The sequence below is a fragment of the Urocampus carinirostris genome, chromosome 15, assembly GCF_059441175.1.
Source record: "Urocampus carinirostris isolate Australia breed hairy pipefish chromosome 15, RoL_Ucar_1.0, whole genome shotgun sequence".
NCBI lineage: Eukaryota > Metazoa > Chordata > Actinopteri > Syngnathiformes > Syngnathidae > Urocampus > Urocampus carinirostris.
Window position 1 is genome coordinate 26,754,661 of NC_142363.1, and position 27,759 is coordinate 26,782,419.

At 38.6% G+C, this 27,759-nt stretch overlaps 2 protein-coding genes across 6 annotated transcripts in view; one reads left to right on the forward strand and one right to left on the reverse strand.

The window, feature by feature from the left end:
• The window catches only part of nemf (nuclear export mediator factor), a 37,228-nt gene extending 30,610 nt beyond the window's left edge, over window positions 1-6,618 (reverse strand). For 3 of the 4 annotated variants that reach the window (XM_088354832.1, XM_088354831.1, XM_088354830.1), the window contains exons 1-10: window positions 6,459-6,618; window positions 6,260-6,328; window positions 4,731-4,833; window positions 4,504-4,629; window positions 3,568-3,716; window positions 3,419-3,486; window positions 1,387-1,476; window positions 1,257-1,330; window positions 1,115-1,185; window positions 65-140 (exon numbers count right to left, since the gene is read on the reverse strand). In XM_088354832.1, coding sequence (XP_088210958.1) covers window positions 65-140; window positions 1,115-1,185; window positions 1,257-1,330; window positions 1,387-1,476; window positions 3,419-3,486; window positions 3,568-3,716; window positions 4,504-4,629; window positions 4,731-4,833; window positions 6,260-6,328; window positions 6,459-6,517 — 885 coding nt within the window. In that variant the 5' untranslated portion in view covers window positions 6,518-6,618. Of the gene's footprint in view, window positions 1-64; window positions 141-1,114; window positions 1,186-1,256; window positions 1,331-1,386; window positions 1,477-3,418; window positions 3,487-3,567; window positions 3,717-4,503; window positions 4,630-4,730; window positions 4,834-5,449; window positions 5,622-6,259; window positions 6,329-6,458 lie in introns of those variants that run through there. The other variant, XM_088354833.1, reaches the window with a different exon arrangement.
• Window positions 6,152-23,666, forward strand: mok (MOK protein kinase). 2 transcript variants are annotated; one of them, XM_088354836.1, is made up of 13 exons: window positions 6,152-6,276; window positions 9,433-9,542; window positions 11,274-11,388; window positions 13,018-13,107; window positions 13,254-13,324; window positions 13,387-13,465; window positions 13,546-13,594; window positions 15,468-15,646; window positions 17,371-17,472; window positions 17,539-17,712; window positions 17,791-17,950; window positions 19,936-20,127; window positions 22,103-23,666. In XM_088354836.1, the coding sequence occupies exons 1-13, from the start codon at window positions 6,272-6,274 to the stop codon at window positions 22,181-22,183; spliced, it is 1,407 nt and encodes a 468-aa protein (XP_088210962.1). In that variant the 5' UTR covers window positions 6,152-6,271; the 3' UTR covers window positions 22,184-23,666. The 2 variants fall into 2 exon arrangements, with proteins under 2 accessions (XP_088210962.1, XP_088210961.1); XM_088354835.1 differs by having other exon boundaries at window positions 6,191-6,276; window positions 9,377-9,542.
• The last annotated feature ends 4,093 nt before the right edge of the window (window positions 23,667-27,759 follow it).

Sequence of the window (27,759 nt, forward strand, 5' to 3'; positions counted from 1 at the left end):
GACCACATCGTGAGGTCCAGAGTGCGAAAGGAAGATACCATGAAGGACGACGGACAGGATCTACCTTGTTGAAGGACTCAAACTCCAAGTGGGGACTTTTGAGATGCTGAGCAAAGAGGAATGGGTGGAATTCGTCGTACCTGGAATTGCAAATTTGTGCATTTAATTAATAGAAAACAAAAAACATTTCTGGATGTATTTTCTGTTCTGTCCGCAAATTTTGACAATACATATCATAATACAATACTATACATATACATTGACAATACCTTTGATATTTATATTGTATAGTAATAATTTCATATAACAAATTAATAAAAAATAAAATAAAGAATAGAGGGAAATTATAATAATAAAATTAAATACTACTTTTATTGCACTAATTAGTATGTTTGATATAATTATTAATATACTTTATTAATACTTTATTCAAAAGTTGCTAAAAATGTTATCAACTTTATTATTGAATTTTAGGGATTAATCTTTATTCTTTAATTAATTAAGGTAACAAAATGTATTTGGTAAAAATAAATAATGTTTTTCTGACGTATACATTTATTCAAAAATGTCTAAAAAAACGTAATATTTTTTAATTACCTAACAATATTTACTTGGTCAAAAAAATTGTACCTTTTTTACGAGTAGCATAATATATCAATTCAAAAATGCAATAAATATGATTAACTTTATTTTAGTCTCTTTTAGAGTAGTCTATTTTTTCCTTGAAAATAGCAAAAACAGTTATTAGTGAAAAAAATATGTGGATTATATTTTAAAAAGTCTACTGGTAAGTATAACTGTTTTTTAAACAATGTTTTAGTATTTTAGGTTAGGTTAAAACATTTAATGTGTAAAAATAAATAAAACCTTATATGAGTACCATAATCTATTCATTTAAAAATACCAAATAAATATAATGACCTTTGTTTCAGTATTTTATGATTATATCTGTTTTTGTTTAAAATTATAAACAAAAAAATAAATACTAGGTAAATTGCATATTTATTTAACAATACATAAAAATATAATGAACTTAATTTCAGTTTCTTGTGTTTTTTTTTTCAAATCAAAGTATGACTGTTAAACAAAAACAAGAACTTATATAGACACCTACGTCAGAAGTTCTTCGTTTTCTTTCCCAGGCGTTAAACTTGCTTTTTTTTCACTTTTCTGAATAATGAAACCCTTCGGAAAAAAAAGAAAAAGAAAAATTGTTATATCAGAATACAACAACGAAAACACTAAACTTGTCCTACTTTGCCGCTAAAGTTTTCCGTTTTCTCCATGTACATCTCTGCCATTTGCAAGGCTTCCAGGATTTTCGGTGCAACTGAAACACAGTGAATCCCATTACCAGACGTACATTAAAACCCCCCAAAAAATTACCTTGAGATGCATCTACTCGACTGTCCACTTTCACTGATCCCGACAATCCAGCTTCTATAAAACAATGTTCCAAGAGAGTGGCTCCGTAGGCTGTGCAAATTTTAAAAAAAAAACAATTATCACTGGCGTGTAAAGCGAGGGTGGTGATAATGATTTTGTTTTCAGTTTGTGTGTCTGTCCACCAAAAAAAGGGGGTAGGAGTTCAGATATGACCACCCTCTTTCACAGGAAGTCAGGTAGGTTTCCCTACATGTGAACATTGCAACAACAACAAAATGATGACAGTCTCGGTTTTCTCGACTGAGCATTTTTTCTCAGAAAGACATTCCACTCCCCCAGTGTAAAAACATTAAAATATCAACACAATTTTTACAGGCAGTCAAGTAAGTTTACCCGAGATGTGTAAAATCCCCCCAAAAGATGACTTTTTTTCAAGGAAAGACATACCACTCTACCGAGCCGGAACGACATTGAACATCAACACCATATTTTACAGGAAGTCAGGTAGGTTACCAAAGATGTGAAAACTGCCCATTTGGCATTTTTGGTTTTGCTTACTCAGCAGCTCTCAGAACGACATTCTACCCTCCCAGGCCAGGACAGGTTTGTCCAGGATCACAATCTTTCACAAGCAATCGGGTAGAGAAAAGAAAGAAAGAATTTCCCTTATTCCAGGCCAGAAAAACATTTCATTTCCCCACCATGTCTTGCAGACATGTAAAAAGGTTGACCTTTACGTGAAAAAAATTCCCCCCCAAAAAAGTCAACTCTTTTTGTTTTGCTGACTTAGCATTTATTTCTCCCAGAAAAACATTCCACTCTCCCTTGCAAGAATAGATTGATAGATAGATAGATAGATAGATACTTTATTCATCCCCGTAGGGAAATTCACACTTCCAGCAGTCTACCCTGTTGTTTATTAACAGATGAACATGATGCCCTAGGGGTGCTTGTAGCGAAGTGAATGACGTCACGCCAGTCCAAAAATTCGACATCCCTGCGGCAGATGGAAAACTTTTCTTTGTGAAAATCCAGGGATACACCACCTCGTGTTAGCAAGTCCGCCTCCTCTCCGATTCTCCCCGGTTTTCGTGTCTCTGTTTAGCGGCGTTGAAGCCGGATTGCTCCGGGTAGCTCCGGGTGGCTACACGTTAGCGTCCGGAATGCTAAACGTGAGCCACGTTTCCGCAAAACACAGCAACTGCGCTCCCTGTGCGCTTCGATGTTTTCCACCAGCACTCGATGATCTTATTTGGTCGTGAGTTCGCATTTACCATGATTACGGATGGTACCGAAGACTTATAACGCCGCTAGCCGCTTCGCTAGCTCCGGCTTTTCCTCCACCATAGGCCCCTTCATCACGCCGGCACGAGAAATCTTCAGGGCAAGGAGTTGAAATTCCTTGAATAAACGCATTTCTTGTGCGTTAAAACCCATGTCCATAGGATAGAAGTAATCCATAGTGTAGTTGTCAAAACGGGAAGAAAAAAACACCGAAGATAGGAGCAGACAATAAAACAACAGGGCAGCTGCTGCTGGAAAAGGCAGCCGCTCGTGGCCGCAGAAAGACATTGTACAAACACCATCTTTTAAAGGCCATCAGGTAGGTCAACCCAGATGTGAAAACTACTTACAAAAGCTGACTCAGAATCATAGGTTTGGCTGACTCAGCTTTCCCAGGAAGACATCCCCTTTCCAGACCAGAACAAAATTCAATTTCAACAAAATGCCTTGCAGACGGCAAGATGGGTTAAACTTTTTTTGAAAAAAATGCCCAAAAAGTCCACTCATCCCTTTTGGTTTGCTCTCAGGCTAATGCAATTTTGACAAGTTTGGCCAGAAATTTTTAGAAGTAATTAGGCAGGTCGGTCTAGAGGTGAATGACCCTGCCAAAATAGGAAAATGCCACCCAAAAATGCTTTTACGTCTCAGCGCGGGCGATGCTCTTATGGAACATTGCCATTCTAGCGTCTATTGCATCTGATGTCATTGGACAAAGCAATGTTAAATTCATTGGCATATGGTGACTTACTCAGATGAGGATTCAGCACCCTTTTCACTTGATCTCCATTCTGTGCTTTGCCCAGGATTTCGGTGAGTCTGAGGTGAAGGAAATGTGGATTTAAAAAAATCAGAATGTCCAAAACCTCAAACAAATACACATGGCTCAAATCGTTTTACTTTTCTAAAGTGATAAGGGGTTCCGGGGGTCTGGCGCTCTCCACGGGGTAACGTTCCCTCACGGCGATCTTAACGTCTTCCGCCTCGGCCGTGCGGAAGCGCAACAGGTTGAGGATGGTGTACTCATGGTCCGTTAGGATGATGTTCCCCTGTTACACATGTCAGGCTTTTTGATATGTATAGCACAAATACGGAAAAAGAAGAAAAACAAATGCAAATTTGAGAAGTACAATGTTGATTCCTTTTTATTCATATACTAATGAAGTGTTCCTCAACCTTTTTTGAACAAACGCAATATTTTTTTTAACTATGTTTTAATATTTTACTTTTTTTTTTTTTAGAAAACAAATAAAATGAGCAAAAATATTTGCCATCAGAACATTTTTTTGATACATTCGAAAAAAAAAATATATATATATTATTAGATTAAATTTTTTTTTTAAAGATTTTTATTTTAATATATTGTATTATTTTTGAACTGGAATCTTGAACCACTTCATCAAACAAAACAAGTTATCAAATGTAATTCCCTGTACTACCTCAACAGAAAAGAATTAGTGTATAAAAAATAAAATAGTCATCTACTGCCACCTACTGATATGGATGAATGTTACATTTACTCGGTTGATCACTGAAAGAAAGCCAAGACACTGAAAAAAATGCAGCTTTGTTTTTCTTTGCAGAGATAAAATTGGGAATTTTTTTGCGGAACACTGGAGAAGTTCTCCTGGCACACTGCTCGGAAAACATGAGACTAATGTATACATTTAGAATTCGAACCATTCCTTCCGAACGGGAATGAAAACAATTGAAGTCACCCAAAAAAAAAATTGTAAATGATCATTTTGGATATGCACAAACAATTTCTTTCTGAAAAAATATTATTTGGTGAGCCAGAAACTACATTGCACCCTAGATTGAACGCCCCACTCTTACCCTGTCGTATAATTCAATGATGAGGTGGTAAGCCGCTTCATCTGAGCCAAACTGGAGGTCCACGATTCTGTCGATGCCGAGCTGCTTCACATGCGCCAGCCGCCGCGTTTTTAAGTGCTTACGACACTGAAATCACATTGGGTTAGAGATTTTAGCCCCCCAATAACAAAAAAAAAAATCCCCATATTGATGATTCAAAATTCATTCAAAATAATGTAGACGCTTACTTTCATGGCGAAGCCCGACGGCATCATATTTTTGGGCCATTCGAAGTCTGTGGAGTGAATCCGAATCCCAGATTCCAGCAGGATGATGGCTTTGCTGTCAGGCCTATTGGAACACAAAATGACATTTTACCAGCAGCATGCCATGGATTTCACACTTCAAGTGTAGGATAAACCGGTTGCGGGTGAGGTGCAATAAATATCACAAGCTTCTAAACACAACTACCTGTCTGTTATTCTCTATTCGACTGATTCGAATGCTGCTCAGAAAATTACAAGGACTCCTTTTTAAAGCAACGGAAATAATTTATTTCCCTGGTAACTGGTTACTTTCACTATAGAGTAATTCAGTTACTAATTCGGTTACTTTTTCAAAGTATCGTGCCCAACACTGTAGATTTGTCTATCTATCCACCATGGCCAACCCAAATGCCCAAACACCCAGACAGGTCACGACCTCGGCACCTAAGTTGGTCATGCTTTCGTCCCTCCAGATGAAACGGGACACAAGAAAGCGGCCATGTCACTCGGGTCATGGTGACAGAACACACTCTTTTGTTCAACAGCAGGGCCTGACAGCTTTCACTGGTTTACCCCTGCTGCATCATACAGGTGCCCTGCCCATCCCTTACAACGCGTCCAAACATCCCACTATCCTTTTACAACACCTCTCCACTCATTCCCATCACCAACAAGAGCTCTAGCTTCCATTATATTTAGACCTCTTTCCTGCAGTGCACTGATAACACCATCCATCCATGTCAATCGCGGCCTTCCTCTTGTTCTCCTTCCATTGACTTCTGCTCTGTAGATCCTCTTCAACATTCGCTCCTCATCCATCCTCTCCATGTGTCCAAACCAACAGAGTACTCTCTTATCCACACGCTTGCCTGGCTGATACGAAGGAGAAGGACGATTTGAGATGAGTCAGCGGACCAGCGTCTGACCTGAAGCATGTCAACCCCTGCACTTACCAGCTGGCAGAGATGGGAAGCTGCGTCGTGGCCGTCATAGACTTTCTGGACTAGTTTACAGGCTGGGGGCATCGTTGGTTTCATGCTCTTTTCGGACATTTTCAACATCTTACCTAGTGTTTACTATTCTGTGTACAGTAATGCTAATTGTAATTCACTCTGGTCAATCCTGGAAGGGGGATTGCCACGTGTGGGGTCCTTTCTCGGGTTTTTTTTTCCTCGCGCTCAGGTTTTTGAGTTGTTCCTTGCCCGTGTGCTGGTTTGGGATCGGGTAATTGTGCAACTTTGTAATTGTAATCCTGTGCAGTCCTTCAAGACATTTTTGTGATTAAGGGCTATATAAATAAATGTGACTTGACTTGCTCAGTTCCACTACTACTCCAGGTCTGTCTCTCACAATTTAATTAGATTTGTGAAGAAGCAATAATACGGGTCATTAATGACATCATCGTTTTTTGTTCCCCTCCAGTCTTTGATGACGTCACACAACAAAAAATATCCAGTAGTAAATTTAATGCCAGCACGACTTGGTAACCATGTTTGGAAAACACTGCTTACTTTTGTAGCCGGATGAGGTACGTCTTGTTGTCTATGTCGTACACGTTGTTTACTCGCATTCCAATGAAGCTGTTGCCAAAAGTGAAAAAAATGAACAAATGTACACAAGTTAGCATTTTGGCTAGCAAATAAACCAATGTAAACAAGTTAGCATTTTGGCTAGCAGACCGCAGGTGAGGCTTTAGCGAGCGTAACATACTTGGCATTTATTTCGGCGATAGCAGCCCTGATATCCGCAGTGGTGAACCTCGTTTTCATGATGATTTTAAAAAATTGGACTAAAGGGAAACAAACATTTATTTGAAAAGTCTTGTGGCACGGCGTGGATAATACGCATGCGCAGTGCGGAACGCATCTGTAGGGCCTTAGTACACATGCGCAATATTTAGTAGCCGGAAGTCCACCTTTTCGACTTTACATTTTCTTCATTAATTAATTATAACAATAACAACAAAAAATAACAATAATAATACTAATAATAATGATAAAACATTTAGGGGGGACAAAATATCACATATTTTTCTCCCGGAACTGTACACGGTCGACGCAGCTGTTGGGCCTCAGTACGCATGCGCAATATCTAGTAGCCAAAAGTCCACCTTTTTCACTTTACTTTTCCTCCAATATTAATTATTATTATTAGTAGTAATAATAATAAAAATAATAAAACATTTAAGGTTGGATAAAATATCACTTATCTTTCCCCTGGAACTGGTCGCGGGCGCAATGCAGGAGACAGATTATTGCAAACCACAGACTAGTATTACATCATCCCCTGATCTAAAACCTACATGAGGGCAAGGAAAAGCTTAATAACCTCAACATGAGGAAAATGAAGGGACCGCACATGAGGTAATCCCCCTTCCAGGATGACCAGGCTGCAATGGATGTTGCAATAACAATTAATACACAGATATTGTTAACATGAGATATAGGTCATTCTTAAGCTATAGAATAGGAGTGTGTTTTATGCCTTGATTTAGTTGCAGATCAAATCACAGGGGGAGTAGCATTCCACAACACCGGGGCCCGAATGGAGAACGCTCTCGAAACTGCAGTTCTCTTCTTGGCTCTTGGGATCACTAGTAGACTAGGATTTTCAGAGCAAAGGCTCCGGACCGGAACATAGGGGGAAATTGAATCTGAAAGATATGAGGGAGCATGTCCATGCATGATTTTGTTTACTATCAACAGAACCTTAAAATCTCATTTTAAGCCAGCAGGGAGCCAATGCACGTTAGTTAAAATCGGGTTCATGTGTTCAAACTTTCTTGTCTTATTTAAAAGCCTCGCTGCAGCATTTTGTACCAGCTGAAGGCACTTGATGTTGGACTTTGGGAGACCGGAGAGTAGTGCATTACAGTAATCGAGACAGGAAGTAACAAACGCGTGAATTATAATCTTTGCATCCGACTGAGACAGCATAGGGCGAATTTTAGCAATATTGCGAAGATGGAAAAAAGCTGTTCTAGTAATTTTCATAACGTATGTTTGGAAGAACAGATCGAGGTCAAATATGACACCTACATTTTTTGACTGAGTCACTCTGGGTGATATTACATTTGTCAATGTTCAGAGCCGTTTTTTAGAACAAGTCACGGCATTTAGATGGACTAATAACTTATATTTTGGTCTTTTCAGAGTTAAGGCGCAAGAAGTTGAGTGACATCCATTCTTCTTCTATTTAATTTGATTTAAAGTTGCCTCTTTGACTCAATGCTATCTCGGTCATATAAAATGTATTTCTCTCATAATATTGTCATCGTATTTCTATCGTAAATATTTCATGTATTAGTAGTACTATCTTGTATTACTGTAGCATTTTTTTATTTTTTCTGTAGTAATATTTCGTAGTATCTTGTAGTATTTCTATAGTATTTTGTTGGATTTATGTAGTTAATTTTAGTAATACTGTAATCGGATTTTTGTAATATTGTTATGGTAGTGTTTCTATCATAGTATTTGTTTACAGTATTTCTCCAGTAAATGTTTAGTGTTTCTGTAGTAATAATTTAATATTACTGTTTTAGGATTTTTGTAATGTCCCTGTGTTGTTATTTTTGGAGTATTTCTCTCATAGTATTTTTATAGTAATTTCGTAGTAAATGGGTATTATTTCTGTGGTAATAATATAGTATCGCTGTAGTGTTTTTCTATTATTTCTATTATTTCTTACTTTGTAATATCTTGTAGTACTTTTTCATAGCATTTTGTTGGATTCATGTAGTAGTACTTTTGTAGTATGTGTGTAGTAAATGTATTATTACTGTAGTATAAGCAATGGGATTTTTGTAATATTCTTGTGGTTGTATTTCTGTAGTATTTTTATTGTAGTAATTTTATAGTATTTCTGTGGTAAATGATTAGTATTTTTGTAGTAATATTTTAGAATTACTGTGGTATTTTTGTAGTATTTCTGTAGTTATTTTCCCATTACTGTAGTAGTGGTTTTATAGTATATGTTTAGTATTTCTGTATTAATATTTAAGTATTTTGTTGGATTTATGTAGTAGTATTTTTGTAGTGTGTATGTAGTAAATGTATTATTACTGTAGTAAATGTATTGGGATTTTTGTAATTTTCTTGTGGTTGTATTTCTATAGTATTTTTATCGTATTTCTGTGGTAATATTTTAGTATTACTGTGGTATTTTTGTAGTATTTCTGTAGTTATTTTCCTATTACTGTAGTAGTAGTTTTATATTATTTTTAAGTATATGTTTAGTATTTATGTATTAATATTTAAGTTTTTTGTTGGATTTATGTAGTATTGTTTCTGTTGTATTTCTCTCGTAGTATTTATTCTTTAAAAAAAAAAATACTGTATTGGTACGGATAGCGAGGTTCCGCTCCGTTGTATTTAGTTGTCTCATTACTCACCACTAGATGGCAATCAGGTCAAACTCGTTGTAATTATTGCAATATTAGTGAGTAAAAATAAATTCATAACAGTTCTTGCCGTATTCTATTTTATGTGTATGGATGAAGACCTAGATGCACGTGAATTTAATACATTTGCTACTAAGGGGAGGGGTTTTATGATGGTGACGGCTGCATTTTTCTCCCCCCTCACGATCCCTGCACACTTGCTAGTCTAGATTTCTCGGCATTATTCCAGCTTCATCGTGCATTCATGATGCACTATTCCAACTGGCTTATTGGCGTTAAAAACAGGGCAAACCTTCGCAATGCGTGCAAGTCGACAGCCAACGGCGACTGGAGCAATCGGAACCGGGAGCCCAAGGGAGGAGAACTCGCGGTCACCGCCCACCTCTGGAAAAAAGGTCAGAAAACGGGGGGACGTTTTAATAGCTGTGTGGAGGGTTGGTTTCGACTATTCATGCATTATAAAACACGTATTCGGTACAAAAAGGGAACTGTGAAAGCGTTTTTCAGATCCAGGTGCAGGATTTTTTTATAGCCTGTTGGGTCAAGAGGGGAGAGCAAAGGCGTGCTCCGTTGCCAGGGCAACGGTCAAGCTAGCGTCCGGGAGAGTGCAGCTAAGCTAATGTGGCTAATGTAGGACTCTAATTTGCACAAAATCTTGTATTTTTTTTTCAACGCGTTGGAGTTTATAGTCGTTGCAAGCATGAGCGAGACAAAGAAATGTACAGTGAGTCGACAGTTTTTTTTTTTAATTTAAAAATCGAGTTGCTTTTGTGCGTGTCATAATTGCTTCGATGCAAGTTTAACACCCACATCAAAAGGAAAAACACAAATCTTTTATTATATTTTTGAAAATTATGTTGCATGTTACAAATATTAATTTTAAATTTACTGTTAGTTGTGTGTATGACATAAAAAATAACGGTGAATTAATATTTTTTAAGCACAGTTTGAAAACATTCATCTCTCATCTCATTAGCTGCACCGCTTATCCTCAGTAGGGTCGCGGGGGTGCTGGAGCCCATCCTAGCAATCATCGGGCAGTGGGCAGGGGACACCCTGAACTGGTTGCCAGCCAATCGCAGGGCACACAGGGACAGAAAGTGGTCGGCGGCGCCCTCTGTTGGCTGCGGCTGCATCGGCTCGCTACAACGGGTCAGGTGCAATCGACATTTCGTTCTGTGTACATTGTTACACAGAATGACAATACAAGGAAATTATTATTATTATTATTATTATTATTAGAAACTCATTCACACCTAGGGACAATTTGCACCGGCCAATCCACCTGAAATGCATGTCTTTGGAATGTGGGAGGAAACCGGAGTGCCCGGAGGAAACCCACGCAAGCATGGGGAGAACATACAAACTCTGCACAGGAAGTCCGGTAGCTGGATTTGAACCCACACAGGAGGTTCCCAAGACCTTAGAACTGTGCCTGCACACGCGCTAACCACTGCGCCGCCGTGCTGAAAACAAATATTTAAAATTATGTCTCAACAGAGCAAGAACACGAAAGTTAATGATTTTCTTATTTTACATTTTTTTATGTTTTCCTTGAGTATCTGCCGTGTTATTGATTTAGTTTCCTATGCTTGCTAGGGGAACGGCAACTTAAAATTTTGAAAGACCCCCCCAAAAAATATAAATATGTTTTGAGTCACAAAAAAATAAAAGCCTCATAAAAAACCTATTTTCAAATTAAAGGAAAGGGTAATTCCTACTTAAAATTCGTCAATATTCAATACTTATTCTATAGAAAAAAAAACACAGGAAATACATATGTTACACATCTTTTTTATTTTCAAATATTTTTGGAAAATCTCTAGGGAGCCACTAGGGCAGAACTAAAGTGCTATATGCAGCCCTAGAGCTGCAGTTGACCTCCAATAGAGCATTTTAAATAAAGCCTAAATGTGGCTATCTTTGCCCAAATGGAAGCTAGAATTATCATATTGGCAGAGAGCATTTATGACTACCATCATAGACGCTTGCTTGACTTGAGTATCATTTGGAAACACTGTTGTCTTGTGATATTTTCCTGCCATTTTTTAATTTCCCATTTTTAATCAAAGCTTCTCTCATGGCATTTTATGTAAAGGATGCTAAAACATGTTTGTGAGTTCTAGGCTACAAAATAATCAAGAAGATTGGCGAGGGCTCTTTCTCTGTAGTGGTGAAAACTCAGAGTCTGAAGGATGGAAAGATGTATGCATGCAAGACAATGAAGCAGACCATGACCAGGTGAGCTTATAATCAATCAACGAATCAATCAATTATAAAAGATTTGGTCGACAAAACTATCAATTTTTACTTTGTCAGTAATAACTATAATGCTAAGATATTATGAGCACCAGAAATTGCATTTACCATATTTTATGCACTATGGGTTATAAGGCGCACCCCCCCAAAAACTATTTTTTTTGTCCATATTTTCCATACATAAGGTGCACCGGACTATAAGGCGCTATAGTGGAAGTGTCAACAAAACAGTCAGAGTTCAGTCGAACTTATTAACCCCTTAACATTCCGACAGCTCCAACATAGTCATCATAGTGCAGAAAAAAGAAATGGTCAGACATTGTGCAAGGTGAGCAGTAAACATAGTGCAGTCGACATGTGCAAGAACATAGACATGAGTACCATTATATTCGTATGAGGTAGTGTTGGCAAGAGTTTTCAGTTTTTTGTGCGGTGTCTGTTTACAGTGAACAAACATAGTGCAGTCAGCATGTACGTGAGTACTATTTTACATTCGTGTGAGGTAGTTTTTTGCAAGAGTTTTCAGTTTTTCAGTTTTTTTGTGCGGTGTCTGTTTAGGGTGGTAATGGCTGTGGGGAAGAAACTGTCTCTAAGTCTGTTCGTTTTTGCTTTGTGTGACCTGTAGCGCTTGCCGGAAGGCAGCAGGTCAAAGAAGTGGTGGCCGGGGTGAGAAAAGTCCTTGATGATGTTTTCTGCTCTGCTGAGGTAGCGAGAGCAGGCAATGTCCTCCAGACTGGGCAGAGAGCAACCGATGATTTTCTGGGCTGTTTTGATGATCCTATGGAGCTTTTTCCTGTCTGCTGCTGTGCACCCAGCATACCACACCGTGATGCAGTATGTTAGAATGCTCTCCACTGTGGCTTTGTAAAAGGACACCTGCAGCTGCTGTTTTAGATTATTTTTCCTGAGCAATCTCAGGAAGTGCAGTCGCTGCTGGGCCTTCCCTACCACCGCTCTGGTGTTTGCAGACCAGGAGAGGTCGTCGGAGATGTGCACACCCAGAAATTTGAAGGAGTGGAGAAGCATCTGCATCGATGGACGTTGCCTGTTGCTAGCTGTCTGTTTAGCCCCATTATTCCTGTTTACAAATACAGACTAGTAAAAATGTTTTCTCCATGCCGTAGAGCAACCTAACGCAATTCTAGGGTTTCTAACTAAGGTTTCAAAGTAGGGTTTTGGCCCGTAACTATGGTATTAAAGCACAGCTAGGTGTGTCAAACTGCCTTTAAAGTATTGTTTTAGCCTGAAACTAGGGGTTTAAAGCGCAGCTTGGGTTTCCTACTAAGGTTTGAAAGTTGGGTTATGGCCCAACCTTGAGATTTTTATCGCAGGTAGGGTTTGGACCCGAAACTAAGGTTTTGAAGCACAGCTAGGGTTTCCACCTGTTTTTTTTAATGTAAGGTTTGGACCGGAAACAAAGGTTTAAAATGGTAGTGAGGGTTTTGACCCGATTTAGGGTTTTTAAGAACAGCTCGAGGTTCAAAGTACGGTTTTAAAAAAGGGTTTTGGCCTTTGTTGAATATTATAGCGTGGAGTCAAGTGGCTATCGGCTTTTTCTTGTTTGTCCATTATTGTTTCAATAACTATGATCCCAAAACTCAATATTTTCAGCACGGAACAGGCCAACAACCTGCGCGAGGTTCAAGCCATGAGGATGCTGAGCCCGCATGCAAACATTATCCACCTTCAGGAACTAATTTTGTAAGTCCTTTCCGGTTTTTCTTAACAGGAAAATGTGAAATTTCATGACTTTCACTCCAAACTATATTACGGGAGCAAAATAGGATCAAATTTGGGACATTTGGCTTGCATCACCTTGATATTTTTTCCTTGCTTGATCATTTAAGTGACAAAGAAACAGGCACCGTATCTCTGATCTGCGAGCTCATGGAGATGAACATTTACGAGTTTATCAAAGGTGAGGCCATGACCCAAAAAAGAGACTTTTTTTTTTCTGAATGGTGCTGTGTCGCCCCGTAGAGAGGAAAACGCCGCCACCCGACCACATGGTCCGGCACTACATGTATCAGCTGTGCAAGTCGCTGGACCACATGCATAGGTTGGAAATGAATTTCAGTCATTTTAGTAAACAGGAACGATATTACCGGAAAATAACGGAAACCTTTTTACCTTTCGCAGCTGCGGGATCTTCCACAGGGACGTGAAGCCTGAAAACATTCTCATCAAAGTGAGGTTCTTTGCTTGAGACGTATTCAAATACTTGGATTAATGAACTGTATTTTGTCTTTTTGCCCTGCGACATTAAGTTAATAACCATTTATTTCTCCCCCTCTCACCCTGCACACATTTTGCCCGAATAGGCTTCTGTAATTTGATTCAGAATAGCAGAAGTAACCCCACACCATTAGCAGCTAGCTTCAACATCTTGGTGTTACATCATGGCTATAGCTATAGCACAGGGGTCGGCAACCTATGACACGCGTTCCAGCAGTGGCACGCGAGCTCACGGCAAAATAATGATTCTTCTTTAAAAAATTAGCATTTTTACCTGAAATTCAGTTGTGTTGTTTAGAGGCTTTACGGTAGCGCCCCTCCTCCTCTGCTCGGTGTGTGTCTGCGCGGCGCCGAAGACTGGAGGAGAGATCCGTCTTTTAACCCAGCCAATCAAACACAGGCGCTCTGTAAACGAATGAATCATCACCGCGCCTCCAGCGATAAAATGTCGTTCTTTCCAGCCAGCGCAGACAGATGACAGGGGCTTTGTGCAGAAAAATGACTGTGCTATTTGTGCATTATGCCTCGAGAGCGTTGTACCTCGCACATCAAGTGTTAGACATCATTATGAGACAAAACCTGAACATGAATTCAAGGACGAGTCTGACAAGGCAGAGACATTAAAACGCGCTGTGTCCAGGTACGGCAAACAAACACGGACCACGAAAACTTTTGTCACTGCTACAAACGCCACCACTGAAGCAAGATATCACATTGCTCAGTGCATGGCAAAGCACAGAAAACCATTTACTGATGGCGAATATAGTAAAGAAGCGTGTGTGTGCGTTTCAAGTTTTGATATTTTCTCCAATAAGATTTCATTGATGAATAGTATGGTAGCTGTCCATATCACTTGTTTTTTGAATGTAGTTCATTGTTGATGAAGAATGGTTGATTCTGGTCGATTCTTGTGGTAAAAAAAGGAAGTCATGGATGTATACAGGGCTTTCCACGTGTTGCTCACATTCTTTTTTTGAGTTGATTGATGAACAAGAATAGTGGAAGATAAATTGGTCAGTTATACGATTCCAATGTTTAGCCATGTTGTATATTTGGACTGTTGAAAAATTACAGCTCTTTTAGATCTTAAAAAAAAATGTTGTGCGAGTCATTAATCTTGGTGTGGCACACTGAATTACAAGGACACTGAAAAGGTTGCCGACCCCTGCTATAGCAGCTTGCTACACTAATTAAAACATCTACCATTATGAACACTAATTTTATTAGCTAGCTTCACTAATACAAATACTAGCATTAAAAGTTAGCTTAGCTTCATTCAAATGGCTGCTAGCATTAGTGATTAGCATCATGTCCAGGAGCATTAGCGGCTAGAATCATAGACGCTGGCTCTAATTGCTAGTGATTAGCTTCACTAACGCTGCAACCATTGTTAGCATCTCAAAAGATCTACACTTTGTATTGAGTTGAACATGTCCTCATTTTTTATACTTCTGAAGCATTTGCACCCTTGAAAATTGTTAATTTTGTATCCTTGTTTGATTGTTTCATGTCAGTCCTGTTTGTAATGATGCAAATTTCAATGAAAAAGCCCCACCCAAAAAATGATTTTAGCATTTAGCATGGAGCCGTGAGCTTTGCTAATACTAGCTAACATTAGCGTCCAGCACGAAGAATAATTGTCTTAGCGGCTAGCTGCGCTAATACAGATGCTACCATTAGCATCATGTTTTAGCGGCTAGCTTTGCGATGACCGCCCCTTGCGTTAGCATTTCGCATATTGCACACTTGCTTTGGCAGCTAACTTCAACAATAATTCACATATTTTGTTAAAGGAATGTGATTCGCTTTTCTTTTGTTCTCTTTAGCAAAACGTTCTCAAGCTGGGCGACTTCGGCTCGTGCCGTAGCGTCAACTCCAAACCGCCGCACACGGAATACATTTCAACGCGCTGGTATCGGGCCCCTGAATGCCTCCTCACCGATGGCTACTACAGCTTGAAGATGGACGTGTGGAGTGCCGGATGTGTGTTCTTCGAAATCATGAGGTGAGAAATTTGGGGGAAAGTTTTCCTATTTTGAGCTAAAGGAAACAGGATAGGCCTGATAAAAAATGGGGAGAATTGTATTATATAGCGACCCCTGGTGGTGTAAAATTCATAAACAAAACACTATTGATTCGAATAAGCAAATTTGCTTATACCGAAGCCCATATGATCATTTTTCCAAGGTAGTTTGTTGCTTTTAGCATTTAAAGATGACTTACGCGACACAGCTGAACCCTGGATGTGATGGTCACAGAGTCACGTCATACAGGCATCTCTTACTTTTTTCCCCATCGTTTCCTTTTCTCGCCACTCATGTTAGCCACTTGGCTGTAGGCTAGGGCTTGCTGGTAATGTGAGCATTAAGAGATTCCGTGCGTTTTGTGGTTTATGCGTCTGGTACCTGCCATCTTTTACTTTCTTCCACAGTTTCCTTCTCTAGCCAATTGGTTGCAGGCTATAGCTCACCAGTAAGATATTTTTTATTGTTAGTGCCTCTTGCTTCATCCTTCAGATGTCGACAAGTTAATTTATTTAGGCATCTTGGGATTTTTCTCCTGTTTCCTTCTCCAGCCACTTATGTCAGCCCCTTGGTTACAGGCTATAGCTTCCCACTTGCTGTTTGTTAGCTGCCTCATGTAATTTAAGCTTACTTACCGTACACAGCTGGGCCCCATCATGCAGGAATCTACTTTTTTCCACTATGTTTCCTTCTCTAGCCAGTCATGTTAGCCACTCGGCTGCAGGATATGGCTGGTTACTAATGTTAGCTGCTTTGTGTTGATATATTTTGCTTTGTGCTTCACTATAACTTACCTTCCACAGCTGAGCCCTGCATGTGATGGTCGTTGAGTTCCATCATTCATGCATTTTGCAGTTTTTTTCCACTGTTTCTTTCTCAAGTCACTCATGTTAAACATTGAGCTACAGGCTATGGCTCGCCGCTTTTGTCAGTTGCTTTATGTAAATAAATGTTGGCCTGGCAATCTTTTACTAGCCTTTTTACTAGCTTCTACCAATAATCGCTAGTTAGCCACTTACACCAGTTTTGACCAACCTCAGCTATTGGCTCTTTTTAGTCTCCCAGTGTGTATCAGTATTTTGTTGTGTCTTTCAAGGATTAACACTAGGTCTTATGTTCTGTCATTGGATGAAATTCACTGACTCATGCAAGAAAATCAAGAAGCAGACTTCCGATTTTTGCAAAAAGAAATTGTTCTGGGGCGGCACGGTGGTTGAGTGGTAATCGCGTCCGTGGCACAGTTCTGATGTAATGGGATCAAATCCAGCTACCAGCCTTCCTGTGCGGAGTTTGCATGTTCTCCTTGTTCTTGTGTGGGAACCTCTGGGCACTCTGGTTTCCTTCAACGTTCAAAAAAAAAATGCATGTAGGTCTAAATTGTCTCTAGGTGTTTAGGTCTGTCTCTGTGTGCCCTGCAAACTGGCTGGAGACCGATTCAGGGTGTCCCCTGCCCACTGTTCGAGGACAGCTTGGATGGGCTCCAGCACCCCTGCAACCCTACTGAGAATTAGCGGTGCAGATAATGGATGGATGGAATTGTTCTGGCTTTTTTAGTAGCTTCTTCCGATGCACAGTTACATTTTAATCTACAACGGCCTTAGACATTGTCACTCCAAAATAAAACACCCAAAGAATCTGAGTTTCTCAGTGTTGTCGCACGTGCTAGCTTTAGCATCCACCTGAACCTGTCAATCATCGTTTTCAGCTTGAACCCCCTCTTCCCCGGCACCAACGAGCTGGACCAGATTGGCAAGATTCACGACGTGTTGGGCACTCCCGATCAAAGCGTCCTGCGCAAATTCAGACAGTAAGTTCTCTTTCTCGTAGCCCAAAGCTAATGAACTAACGCTTACCCATAATGCCTTTCACCCAGGTCCCGAGCCATGCACTTCAATTTCCCTGTGAAAAAGGGAAGCGGCATTTCTCGTCTTTTGCCAAAATGCGCCGCTCCTGCCGTGTCCTTGCTTTATCAGATGCTAGCTTACGACGCCGACGAACGCATCACTGCCGCTACCGCCTTAAGGCACACTTACTTTAAGGAAATCCGGTAAGCGTTTCTTTTTTTAATAAATTTGTCTAAAAAAAACACACACAATGGACATTGACCTGAGTAAGATTTGTACAGGTTGGCGGAGAAAAAATGTGAACGTATTCCCGGAGTATGCAGGTTGTTTGACGGCGCGGAAAAAAAAGCTCCTCACATCACTTCCGATCTCCTGTGCCGACCTTCTCGACTTAGCAAGCAAATGAGAGGGAGACACACAAGACCCACCCCTTTAATTACTGTAGGTACACAAAAATTGAAACTGGCAATAATTGTTTTAAATGCTAGCTGCTCCAAGTATCAGATGTGTCAACGACACTAGCTTAGATAGCTTTTGCAACATCAGAGCTGCAATTTATGTCCTTACTGGGTGTCGGTAGATGCTAAGGCTGGCTGTAAATTTTGATTAACAACATTAGCAGTGACACTTTTTAGCCCCTACTGAGAGTCGTTATCCTCGAAAGCTTAAAACATTAGCTGAGCTTGAGTTTCAATAATTTACTACCCTCACTTATACTGAGCATAGCTATTTTTTAAAGCTTCCAACACACCAGCAAAGCTAGCTACATTAGCAACACCTGAACTGCAACTTATGTCACTCACACTAACTGGGCAATGAGTCTCTAAAGCTATCTCATTAGCATGAGCTGTGCTCAGACTGCAAATATTTAGCACTGACTGAGCATCATCCTTTGATGCTAACAACGTCTGCATTGAATGAAATGATCGCGCTTTTCAAGTCAATGAAGACTTTCCAAAGCGCTTTACAATGTGCTTCACATTTACCCATTCACACACACACACACACCAATTGCGGCCGTGCAGCCATGCAAGGCACCAACCTGCATGAGCTGGGATTCGAACTGCGATATCTTAAACCCAAGATGAGCGCTCTACCTCCTGAGCTTTCACAATTTATGACAGCTACTCATACTGAGCATTGTTAGTTTTTTTTTTTTTAAAGCATCACAGCTAACTACATAATCTTTTGCAGCCCCTGAGCTAAACTTATTCAGTGGGTGTCACCAGTTGCTAAAGCTAGTTTTAACATCTTAAAATCCAACAATTTATTCTGTATTAGCATTAGCTGAGTTTTAACTATGTACAACCATACACCTGATCATTCTCTAAAGCTTAAGCTAAAAACATTGTTTCCACAATTTAGTTTGATCACTTACCGAGGAACAGTATTCTCAAAAGCTGGCTTCATTAGCATTTGCAGTGCCCGAGCTTGAATTATACCCATATCATTTAGTTGGTGGCCGCAGTTGCTAACGCTAGTTTTAACAGCTTAAAATGCAACAATTTATCACCTACCAAGTGTCTGTATTCTCCAACGCTTGCTACATTAGCTGAGTTTTAACTATTTGCATCCCTATGACCACCTAATCATCAGTATTCTCTGAAGCTAAGACCATTAGTTTTAGCTGAAGATTCCTCAAGTTATATCACCTTCAGAGCAACAGTTTTCTCAAAAACTAACTTTAGCCACTTAATAGGCTGCGATAATTTACGACTCATGTTGAGTATCACTAGTTTAAGATAGCACCACCCTAGCGACACTTTTGACATTAGCATTTGTAGTCGCGTAATAACTCACAGCCCTCGCTTTCTGAAAGGCACTTGTCTCTAGATCTAGCCACATTAGCATTTGGAATGCTTGAGCTGCTATTTACAGGCCTATCACCCACTAAATGGGTCTAGTAGCTAAAGCTTGTCCATTAGCATTAGCTGCACTAGAGCTGCAACCATTTAAAGCCTTATCACCTACTGAGAGTCGGTAATTCCTAACGCTAGCCACATTACCTGCGCTTGAGCTACAATACTCCTAATACAGAGCATCGCTCGTCATTGAAGCTAGCAAAAGTTCCAGCAAAGCTAGCCATAATAGAATTTGTAGTCCTTGAGCATATATCTAATAGCCCAAGTCTCCGAAGCGAGTCACGTTAGCACTCACAATGCTTTTACTCGTAATGATACTTAGTGTTGTTACATTTAAAGCTAGCAAATGTATCAGCAAAGCTAGCCAGGCTTGAGCCAATCATAAGTTCCACACCTTCTGTGCATGACTAGTCATAAATGCAAGCAACCACATGCATAAACTAGCTTTGTACCATTAGCCACTAAAGCTAGCTATTAATCAGTTTCACTAGCCATATTAGTGCTGTCCACGGTTTAATTTACATACATTTAGTATCGTCATTTGGTTTTACCCCCTTTCTCTAGCATAACACAAAGCACGTGGCCGAGCCGCTCGGCCGACGCAACGCTAGCCACTACGAGTTGCCCAAACTCAAGATGGCCGCCCCCGGGCCGCAACGCTCCTACCCGGGCTCCACGTTGCCCGCCTTTGCCTTTTCCCACCGCGGCATCCTGCCCGCCATTGCCGCCAAAAAGTGCCAGTCCCGGACGGTCAAGGTAGGAAACAATTACTATACATTACGGACTCCAAAGCGCAGCAGATTAAAAGCCGCATGCGCAAATTCAAGAAAGAAAGATTTTTCGCTCTGCTCTGTTGTTCATGTCACATGATTTCAGATCATGTGACCATTCAAGATGGCGTTTACAAAGCTGAGCACATATTTACTAGTGCACCGAAAGAAAAGACAAATGAGGGCTGCGTCGTTTAAAATGTGAGCCATATATTTCCTGACAACAGCGCTAGGTTAACCATACTGTTGAAAATGGTGCCAGATTGCAACACAGACCCGGAGGTTGTCTTTTTTGTGTTGTCATTGGTGGTTTCTGTGGTAACAGACCAAATTGCATTTGCTTGTTATCGTTCGTTGAATACTAGAGGAAACCAGCCGAAAATACCCAAAGTGTAGCGTTTTTAATCGATAACTTCCACTCCTGTTCAATTTGAATGCAAAACTACTGGTTTATGTGTTAGACTACTGCTTTTCTCCCCTTAAAACACTTGTAGATTTTTAAATAAAATCTACTACTTTTTCAAATTAAAACAACAAAAGTCTTGACTCGAGTGGAGTATTTTTCTTCTACGGCTTCTTTAATTTAAAGCTAGACTCTTAAGGTATGAATAAACAGCTCCAAAGATCAGAAGCGGACACCCTGAACTGGTTGCCAGCCTATCGCAGATTTTTAATATTCTGGAGACAAATTGTGTTTAGCGCGTATAAGTAGAATGCACAATAAAATCGACCCCCCTTTAATGTCAACTTAGAAGTTTTTGGGGAAATTAGACATTGGAGTCTTATAAATGCATAATTGAAGACTTGATTTGTGGGTAAAAAGTAGCAATATCGGGATTACATTGTAAATAATAATAAAGTACTGTCAAACCACCCTTTTTGCTCCTGTTATGTATCGTTTTAAGCACGTTACTTTGAAAAAAAGTACAGTATTAGTTATTGTTACTCATTACTTCTTCCAAAAAATAACTGAGTGAGGAACTAAACTACTCTATAGTAAATGTAACTAGTTACCAGGGAAAGTAACTATTTCCGCTACCTACAAAAAGATTTTTAGAAAAACAGCTCAGCTCAGGTTGTTATTGTTGCTTATACTAAATGTCATTGTCACTGGGGAAAATAGAGAGAAAGAAAAAAAAATACAAGAAAAAGTACAATAACAAAAGAAGAAACTTTAAATTTTCATATAAACACAATAACACAGAAAACACATTGAATATAAATAAAATATTCATAAGTCAACAACACATAATCCACCTAAAATGCATATTGACCAATCACAAAATAAATAAAGGCGTCTCGGAGGGAACCAGCTGTTGATTGGTGGGGAGCCGGCTCCCTTCCTTTACTTCCAAGAACCGGCTTATACAGACGTTTTGTTCGTGAACGACATAAGACAGGGCGCTGTGAAATATAGGGCTCACATTTTTCACCAATCAGCCGACGTTCGTCTTTTCTTTCGGCACAATAGTAAATACTATATTCGTAATCGCCATCTAACTATACAGTATTTGCAATTTCGAATGGTGATATGATACCAAAAGATGTGACGTAAACAACTCAGAGGCGTGTGGATAACTTTGCAGCTGAAAACTGCATCAGATTTGCCGCCATTGGCGTTCTGCAGCCAAAGTAACGCACCCCTTTTGACTGTCAGTAATGGTTATGGCGTGTCAACGGGGGTCAAAATAATCTATTAGATAACCCCATTACAGCAAAAATTCCGAACACTGTTCTATAAATGTTGGCAGAAACGGGGACTTACTTCTCTAGAAGGGCATATAAATGTTTCCAGACGTCACAGCAGTGTTTTGGATCTAGAGTGCATTCATCGTGGAAAAGAGCAGCTTGCTGTTTTCCTCGGTGCCACCACGAAAAAAAGAGAATAAGCGGCACACTATTTAAAGCCGCAGTGTTTAATAGACTGGAATTTAATGTAATACTTGAATATGTCCGCTTAGGCTAACGAAGAGTCCCCTTCGCCGGGTAGGAAGACCAAGCTGATGCCGCCTCTGAACAGGAAACATGGAGGAGGCTACTGACAAACATCAAAAAGCAAAATTGCAGTTTGTTATTCTGTGAATTTCCATGTTGCAAATGCCACATAAAACCTAAATTATGAAAAATAAATGTTCATTTAGAGGCGTTCTTTTATTTAACCCTTTGAACCCGGTTGGGATATCAATAATGTTCAATCATCTTGAATTTATTATAAATATTAAGGAAAAATATGATTTTCTTAATCGTAATAAATATATAAAAATTAAATTCTGGATTGTCTCAAAATAAGAACAAATAATGTCAATTAATTTATTTAAATATGAATTTTAACATCTTGTTTTCCACAGCAGCACTTGGAAAATACAATTTAAATTGATTAAAATATAAATTAAACAACTGTAAAATATAATTTTCATTAAATATAATGACATAATTGTGAATTGTCTTAAAGTAAAAACATTTTGAATACATCATTATATAGTAAAAATTTTGATTTTTTTTTTTACCACATTTAAAAAGAAAAAGAAAAATAAATGATTTTAGTTCTTAAAGTATTGTCTGGAAAAAATCTGAAACGTATATTAAAAACAAATCATTTAATTAAATTGGAATTTAAAAATCTCAATCATTTTACAGTGAAGTAGTTGATACAAAACAAAAAATAATTAAAATGTAAAATTAAAAATCCAGTTCGCGAATTGGAGAAAAAAAGATACCGGTAAATTTAAAAAAAATCTGAATTGGTTTTCTGTAAAGTACTTGAAAAAAATGATTAAAATTTTTTAATTAAAATATAAATGGGAAAAAAATTGTCTTAAAATAAAAATAAATCATTAAAACATGACTAAATAAAATAGAATTGCCTTGCAGTATTAAAATAAATTGTAAAATTTCAAAACATCAATGTCTTAAACGTAATACACTTTGATGTTAAATCACTCAAATATATCCAAACGTTTCCTACATTTATTGAGTTTTGATTTATGAATTGATCAAAAAGAAATCCAAATCTTTGACAGCAAGTTTTTGCGTACAGAATTCTTCATAAAAACACCTTCATAAAATGAGTAAATTTAAAATATTTATTATTAAAAAAAATGATTCGAAGTAAATCCAAGTAAAAAAAAAATGTATATGTATAAAATATTGAAAACATCAATACCGTGTAACTTCCCAATATATGAAGTCAATTCACTCTTAAACAGACAAAGAGCCAAACAGGGCATCCAAGATTAATTCTTTTAATATTATGTATACTTTAGTCTTTAGAAATATAACTATCCATGACAAAACCTCCCATTGGGGGAAATGCCAAATCCGCTTTCCCCATCTCCAAATCAATTACAATATACACAGTATGATACGGAGCACATCTAAACACAATATTAAAATAAATGCTCAATATTTCATATTTCTCTACTGTATAAGCTGTTTGTGAATTGTGAGCACAAAAACATGTAAAGCCATTTTTTTTTCATAATCTAATAAACTTATTCAAGTGCAAACTTTCTTTAGAAAGACTAATTGCAGCATCCGTTGTTTTTCTTTTGGGGGGGTAGTGGAGGGAGGAGGGTTATAACAGTTCCCTGTCCTCGTATGTTCCGATATAGTAGTAAAACAAGAAGAATCAGTGCAAAAAGTCATTAAATTGGACATAATATCGAACGTGACGGAAGAGGAGGGGGGAAACAAAGAAAAAAAAGAAAACAATTCACTCCATTTTAATCCCCTGAGCAGTCTAAGCTACACTTAAAGTAAAGAAATCCTCTAAGGCAGGCATAGGCAACTCTTTCCTATGCTTGGGCGAAAAATATATTTTTTGTGATTGCATGACAGGCTGTAACCGTTTCTGCAGGTTCTATGGCGCAACTTGACTCTGATGCAGTGATTCCCAACCGTTTTCTGATTTTGTCTAGGAGAAATGTTTTTTTTTCTCCATGTCACATATTCTAATTACAGAATTCCCTCACTTTTTGTGGTTAACCTGTTTGTATTAAGTGAATTTAATAAAGGTATGAGAAAAATACATCTTAAAAATAAATTCCATTGCTGTAATAAGTCTAGCGGAAGACAACCAATGACATTGATGGAAATGTTTGTTTTATTTTGGAAGGGAACGGATGATCACCGATTTCCCAAAATGCAACCATCGATTACTTTCAGAATGAAAAAAAAAAAAGACTACCGTATTTTCCGCACTATAAGGGGCACCTAAAAGCCATTATTTTTTTCAAAAGCTGACCATGCGCCTTATAATACAGTGCGCCTTATTTATAGATCAATATTAAGTTGCAAAGTCTTCCAACTAACTTGCAGCCGCCGACTAGGTTTTCCTCCGAAGGCAAAGTAGTCCGGAAGGGATTTATTTATTTACCGGCGTTTCATTGGCTAACCAATGTGTCAATCATCATTTGAATCGATCACTATTGGCCAAAGTTATTCGGAGGTCAAGGGGCGGATCCTTTTTATTATTTACAGGCTGGCATTGGCTTAAACGTCAAAACAAAGCCTGCAATTGGCCAAAAAAGATTAATGTGTATAGCACGTGGTTGACGGCATACAGAAAGCATTTTTTACTATACTGTATTTGTAAATATTTTATTCTCCTGGATTTATTACACTTACAGATATAAGAGGACATTGGCTGCACATTATTATGAACACAACGACTTCGGTGAGCTACTCCGGCTATATATATTATCCCTGTATCTTGTTTCAGACTGAACTCGATGTTTCTGTGATAAGCGGATCAGATAATGGATGGAATGGAGTGTCTATTTTTAAATTAAACTCAATTCCAAGTGTTTATTGTCACATGCACAGTAAAGTTGCGAGCGAAAAAGAAAATAGAAAATAAGGAATGGTTGGCATTTCTTGAATCCCAAGACTTTAACCTTCCGAATGATGGAACGATGCATTTGAGTGACATCGTACGGACACCGCATCCGCACGTGTTCTCGACACGTATTTGCAAGCTTTCGGAATGTTAAGGGGGTAATAAGTTGGACTGAACTATCTGATTGTTTTGATGACGTTACCATTGTAGGGCCTTATAATCCGGTGCGCCTTATGTATGTCAAAAATAGGACCAAAAACTATTTTTTCGGGGTGCGCCCTATAACCCGGCGCGCCTTATAGTGCGGAAAATACGGTATTTATATCCAATTGTATCTATTTAGGAATCAAATTTCATGGACCAATAACTGCACTAGAAACATTCATGTATCCGTACATATTTTTAATTATTTTTCAATCTCCATAGATAATCTGCAAAATTAAAATATTAAATATCCAATTTTAATATTCTGAAACATATAACCCCGACGCTCTGAACCCCAACTCTTAACCATCACTTTTTAACCCAAATTCTCAAACCTTAATTGTCTTAACCTTCTTACCATGACCCTACTGTCTAACACAAACCTAAACTAGTTAACCCTAATTCTTTAAACCCTATCCCTATTAACACTCACGCTTAACCCGACCCTTTTACCCAAACCTAAACAAGTTAACACTAATTCTTTAAACCCTATACCTATTAACACTCACGCTTAACCCCACCCTCTTACCCTAACCCAAAACTAAACTAGTTAACCCTAATTCTTTAAACCTGAACCCCATTAACAGTCACACTTAGCCCCACCTTCTTACCCTAACCCAAACTAGTTAACCCTAATTTTTTAAACCCTATCCCTGTTAACACTCACGCTTAACCCCACCCTCTTACCCTAACCTAAACTAGTCACCCCTAATTCTTTGAACCCTAACCCTATTAACACTCCTACTTAACCCCACCCTCTTACCCTAACCATTTAAACCTAACCCTATAAATTGTAACCCGAACCCATTTAACCCGAATTCTCAACCTCTTAACTTCAAGCCTTAACTTCAACCCTCTAAAACCTAAACACATTAACTGTAACCCGTACCCAAACCATTTAACCCTAATCCTCTAAACCCTAGTACCTCTAAACCATAACCTTCTAACACAAAACTTGAACCCTCGCACTCTTAACCCTAATGCATAACTCTCTAAACCCTCCGACCCAAACCTCGAATCCTAACCCTCTAACACTCAGCCTAAACCTAACCCTAAAATGTACAGGCTTGAGTGCTTTTATAATGTTTTACAAAATAAATTAATGTTGAAAATAATCATCGAATGAGCAAAATTATCGTCTGATCACTGACTCCCCCAAAAATTCAGGAAACTGCAGTCAATAATTACGCTGACTGATAAATCGCCACTCTCCTAACGAATTACAATGGTACTTTTGTTCCAATCCAAGACTCAAGGTTGGGAAACATTGCTCTTATTGAGTCCCGTAATGAAAACCATGTGAAATAAACAAAACTAAACCTGCAGAGGAAGTGAAGAGCAGCATCAAACTGTGGCTTGCGCAGATTTTTTTCTTTAGCAGCAGGTATTTTGTCTTTATTTTGGCGTATAAAACGGTTCCACAGTCTTTGTTTAGGGAGGACAAAAAACCCTGGGAAAAGAGAAACAAAAACGCATTTTGGAGACAAAAAAAAAATGATGAGACCTCCAACGCCAAATTAAAAGACTGTACCTTGATTTACTGTGGCGGGGGTTCACCGTACGACTCGATTGCAAAGGACCGATTGTCGGATGTCTTAGAATCACCTGAGCGATTATTTTTGCGGCGAGGAGCGGGATTTTGTTTTCAAGCCGGGAAAATCTTTAACACAGTGATGGACTTAATAAGGTTTCGCTACCACAGGAACGAAGATTTGAGGGAAGAAAAGTGATTTCAGCTTGACTTGAAGACACTTATGGGCCTCTTTTTTTCCCTGCTTAAAGAAAAAACAGGATGGCACGTGAACTCCATTCGCCTTTCACAAAGTGACAATCCTTTCATTTGCGCAATGTCATCAGATAAAATAAACTGCATTTTTATGTGAATGGTATGTCATTATCTGTGCCATGAGAAATTATGTTTTCAATGTGAAAAAAAGAAAGAATTGACCTTCCCTTTGATCTGTTTGATGGAATGATGGGAGTACTTTTTTAAACTTGGAGAAAATATGATTGAAATGAGCAAAGAGAATGATGAAGCAGTGATTCCCAAACACAAAGTGGATATTTTTGGACTAAGAGAAGAGTTGAAGCTGCCTTACCTTGAAAGTAAATGGCTTAAACACGAATGAAACTGTTAAAGTATCTTTAAAGCTTTACCAACCTCAGGAGTTCAAGCACCTGTACAATTTTAACTCGCAGGTTAAACACCTTCAAAGCTCTAACTCAGGAGTTTAGCATCTATGTGCAGCAGCTTTACTTACCTCATGAGGTAAAGCACCGGTAAAGCTTTAACTTAGGTGTTAAGTATCTTTATTACCCTCATGAGTTAAAGCACATTTAAATATTTAATATTTAAAGAGAGAACACCTTAAAGTTAAAGCTTTATCCTCAAGAGATAAAGCACCTTTAGAGCTTTAACTCAGACGTCAAGTGTATTTAACTCAGGATTGACAGCTTTAACATTGACAGCACTCAAATTTAAGACTTCTGGTTCCGTTAAGGGTCGTCACTGTACTTCGATTTGATTCAAAAAAAATACTTGACAGTTTGTGTTAAAGTGATTCTGAAATGTATGTA

Bases quoted from the DNA above. Each gene is read 5' to 3' on its own strand.
- mok (XM_088354835.1), top strand. From the start codon at position 9,392: ATGATGCACTATTCCAACTGGCTTATTGGCGTTAAAAACAGGGCAAAC. The intron at 9,543-11,273 runs GTCAGAAAACGG...TGTGAGTTCTAG, and splicing joins CGCCCACCTCTGGAAAAAAG to GCTACAAAATAATCAAGAAG. The intron at 17,473-17,538 runs GTAAGTTCTCTT...CCTTTCACCCAG, and splicing joins GTCCTGCGCAAATTCAGACA to GTCCCGAGCCATGCACTTCA.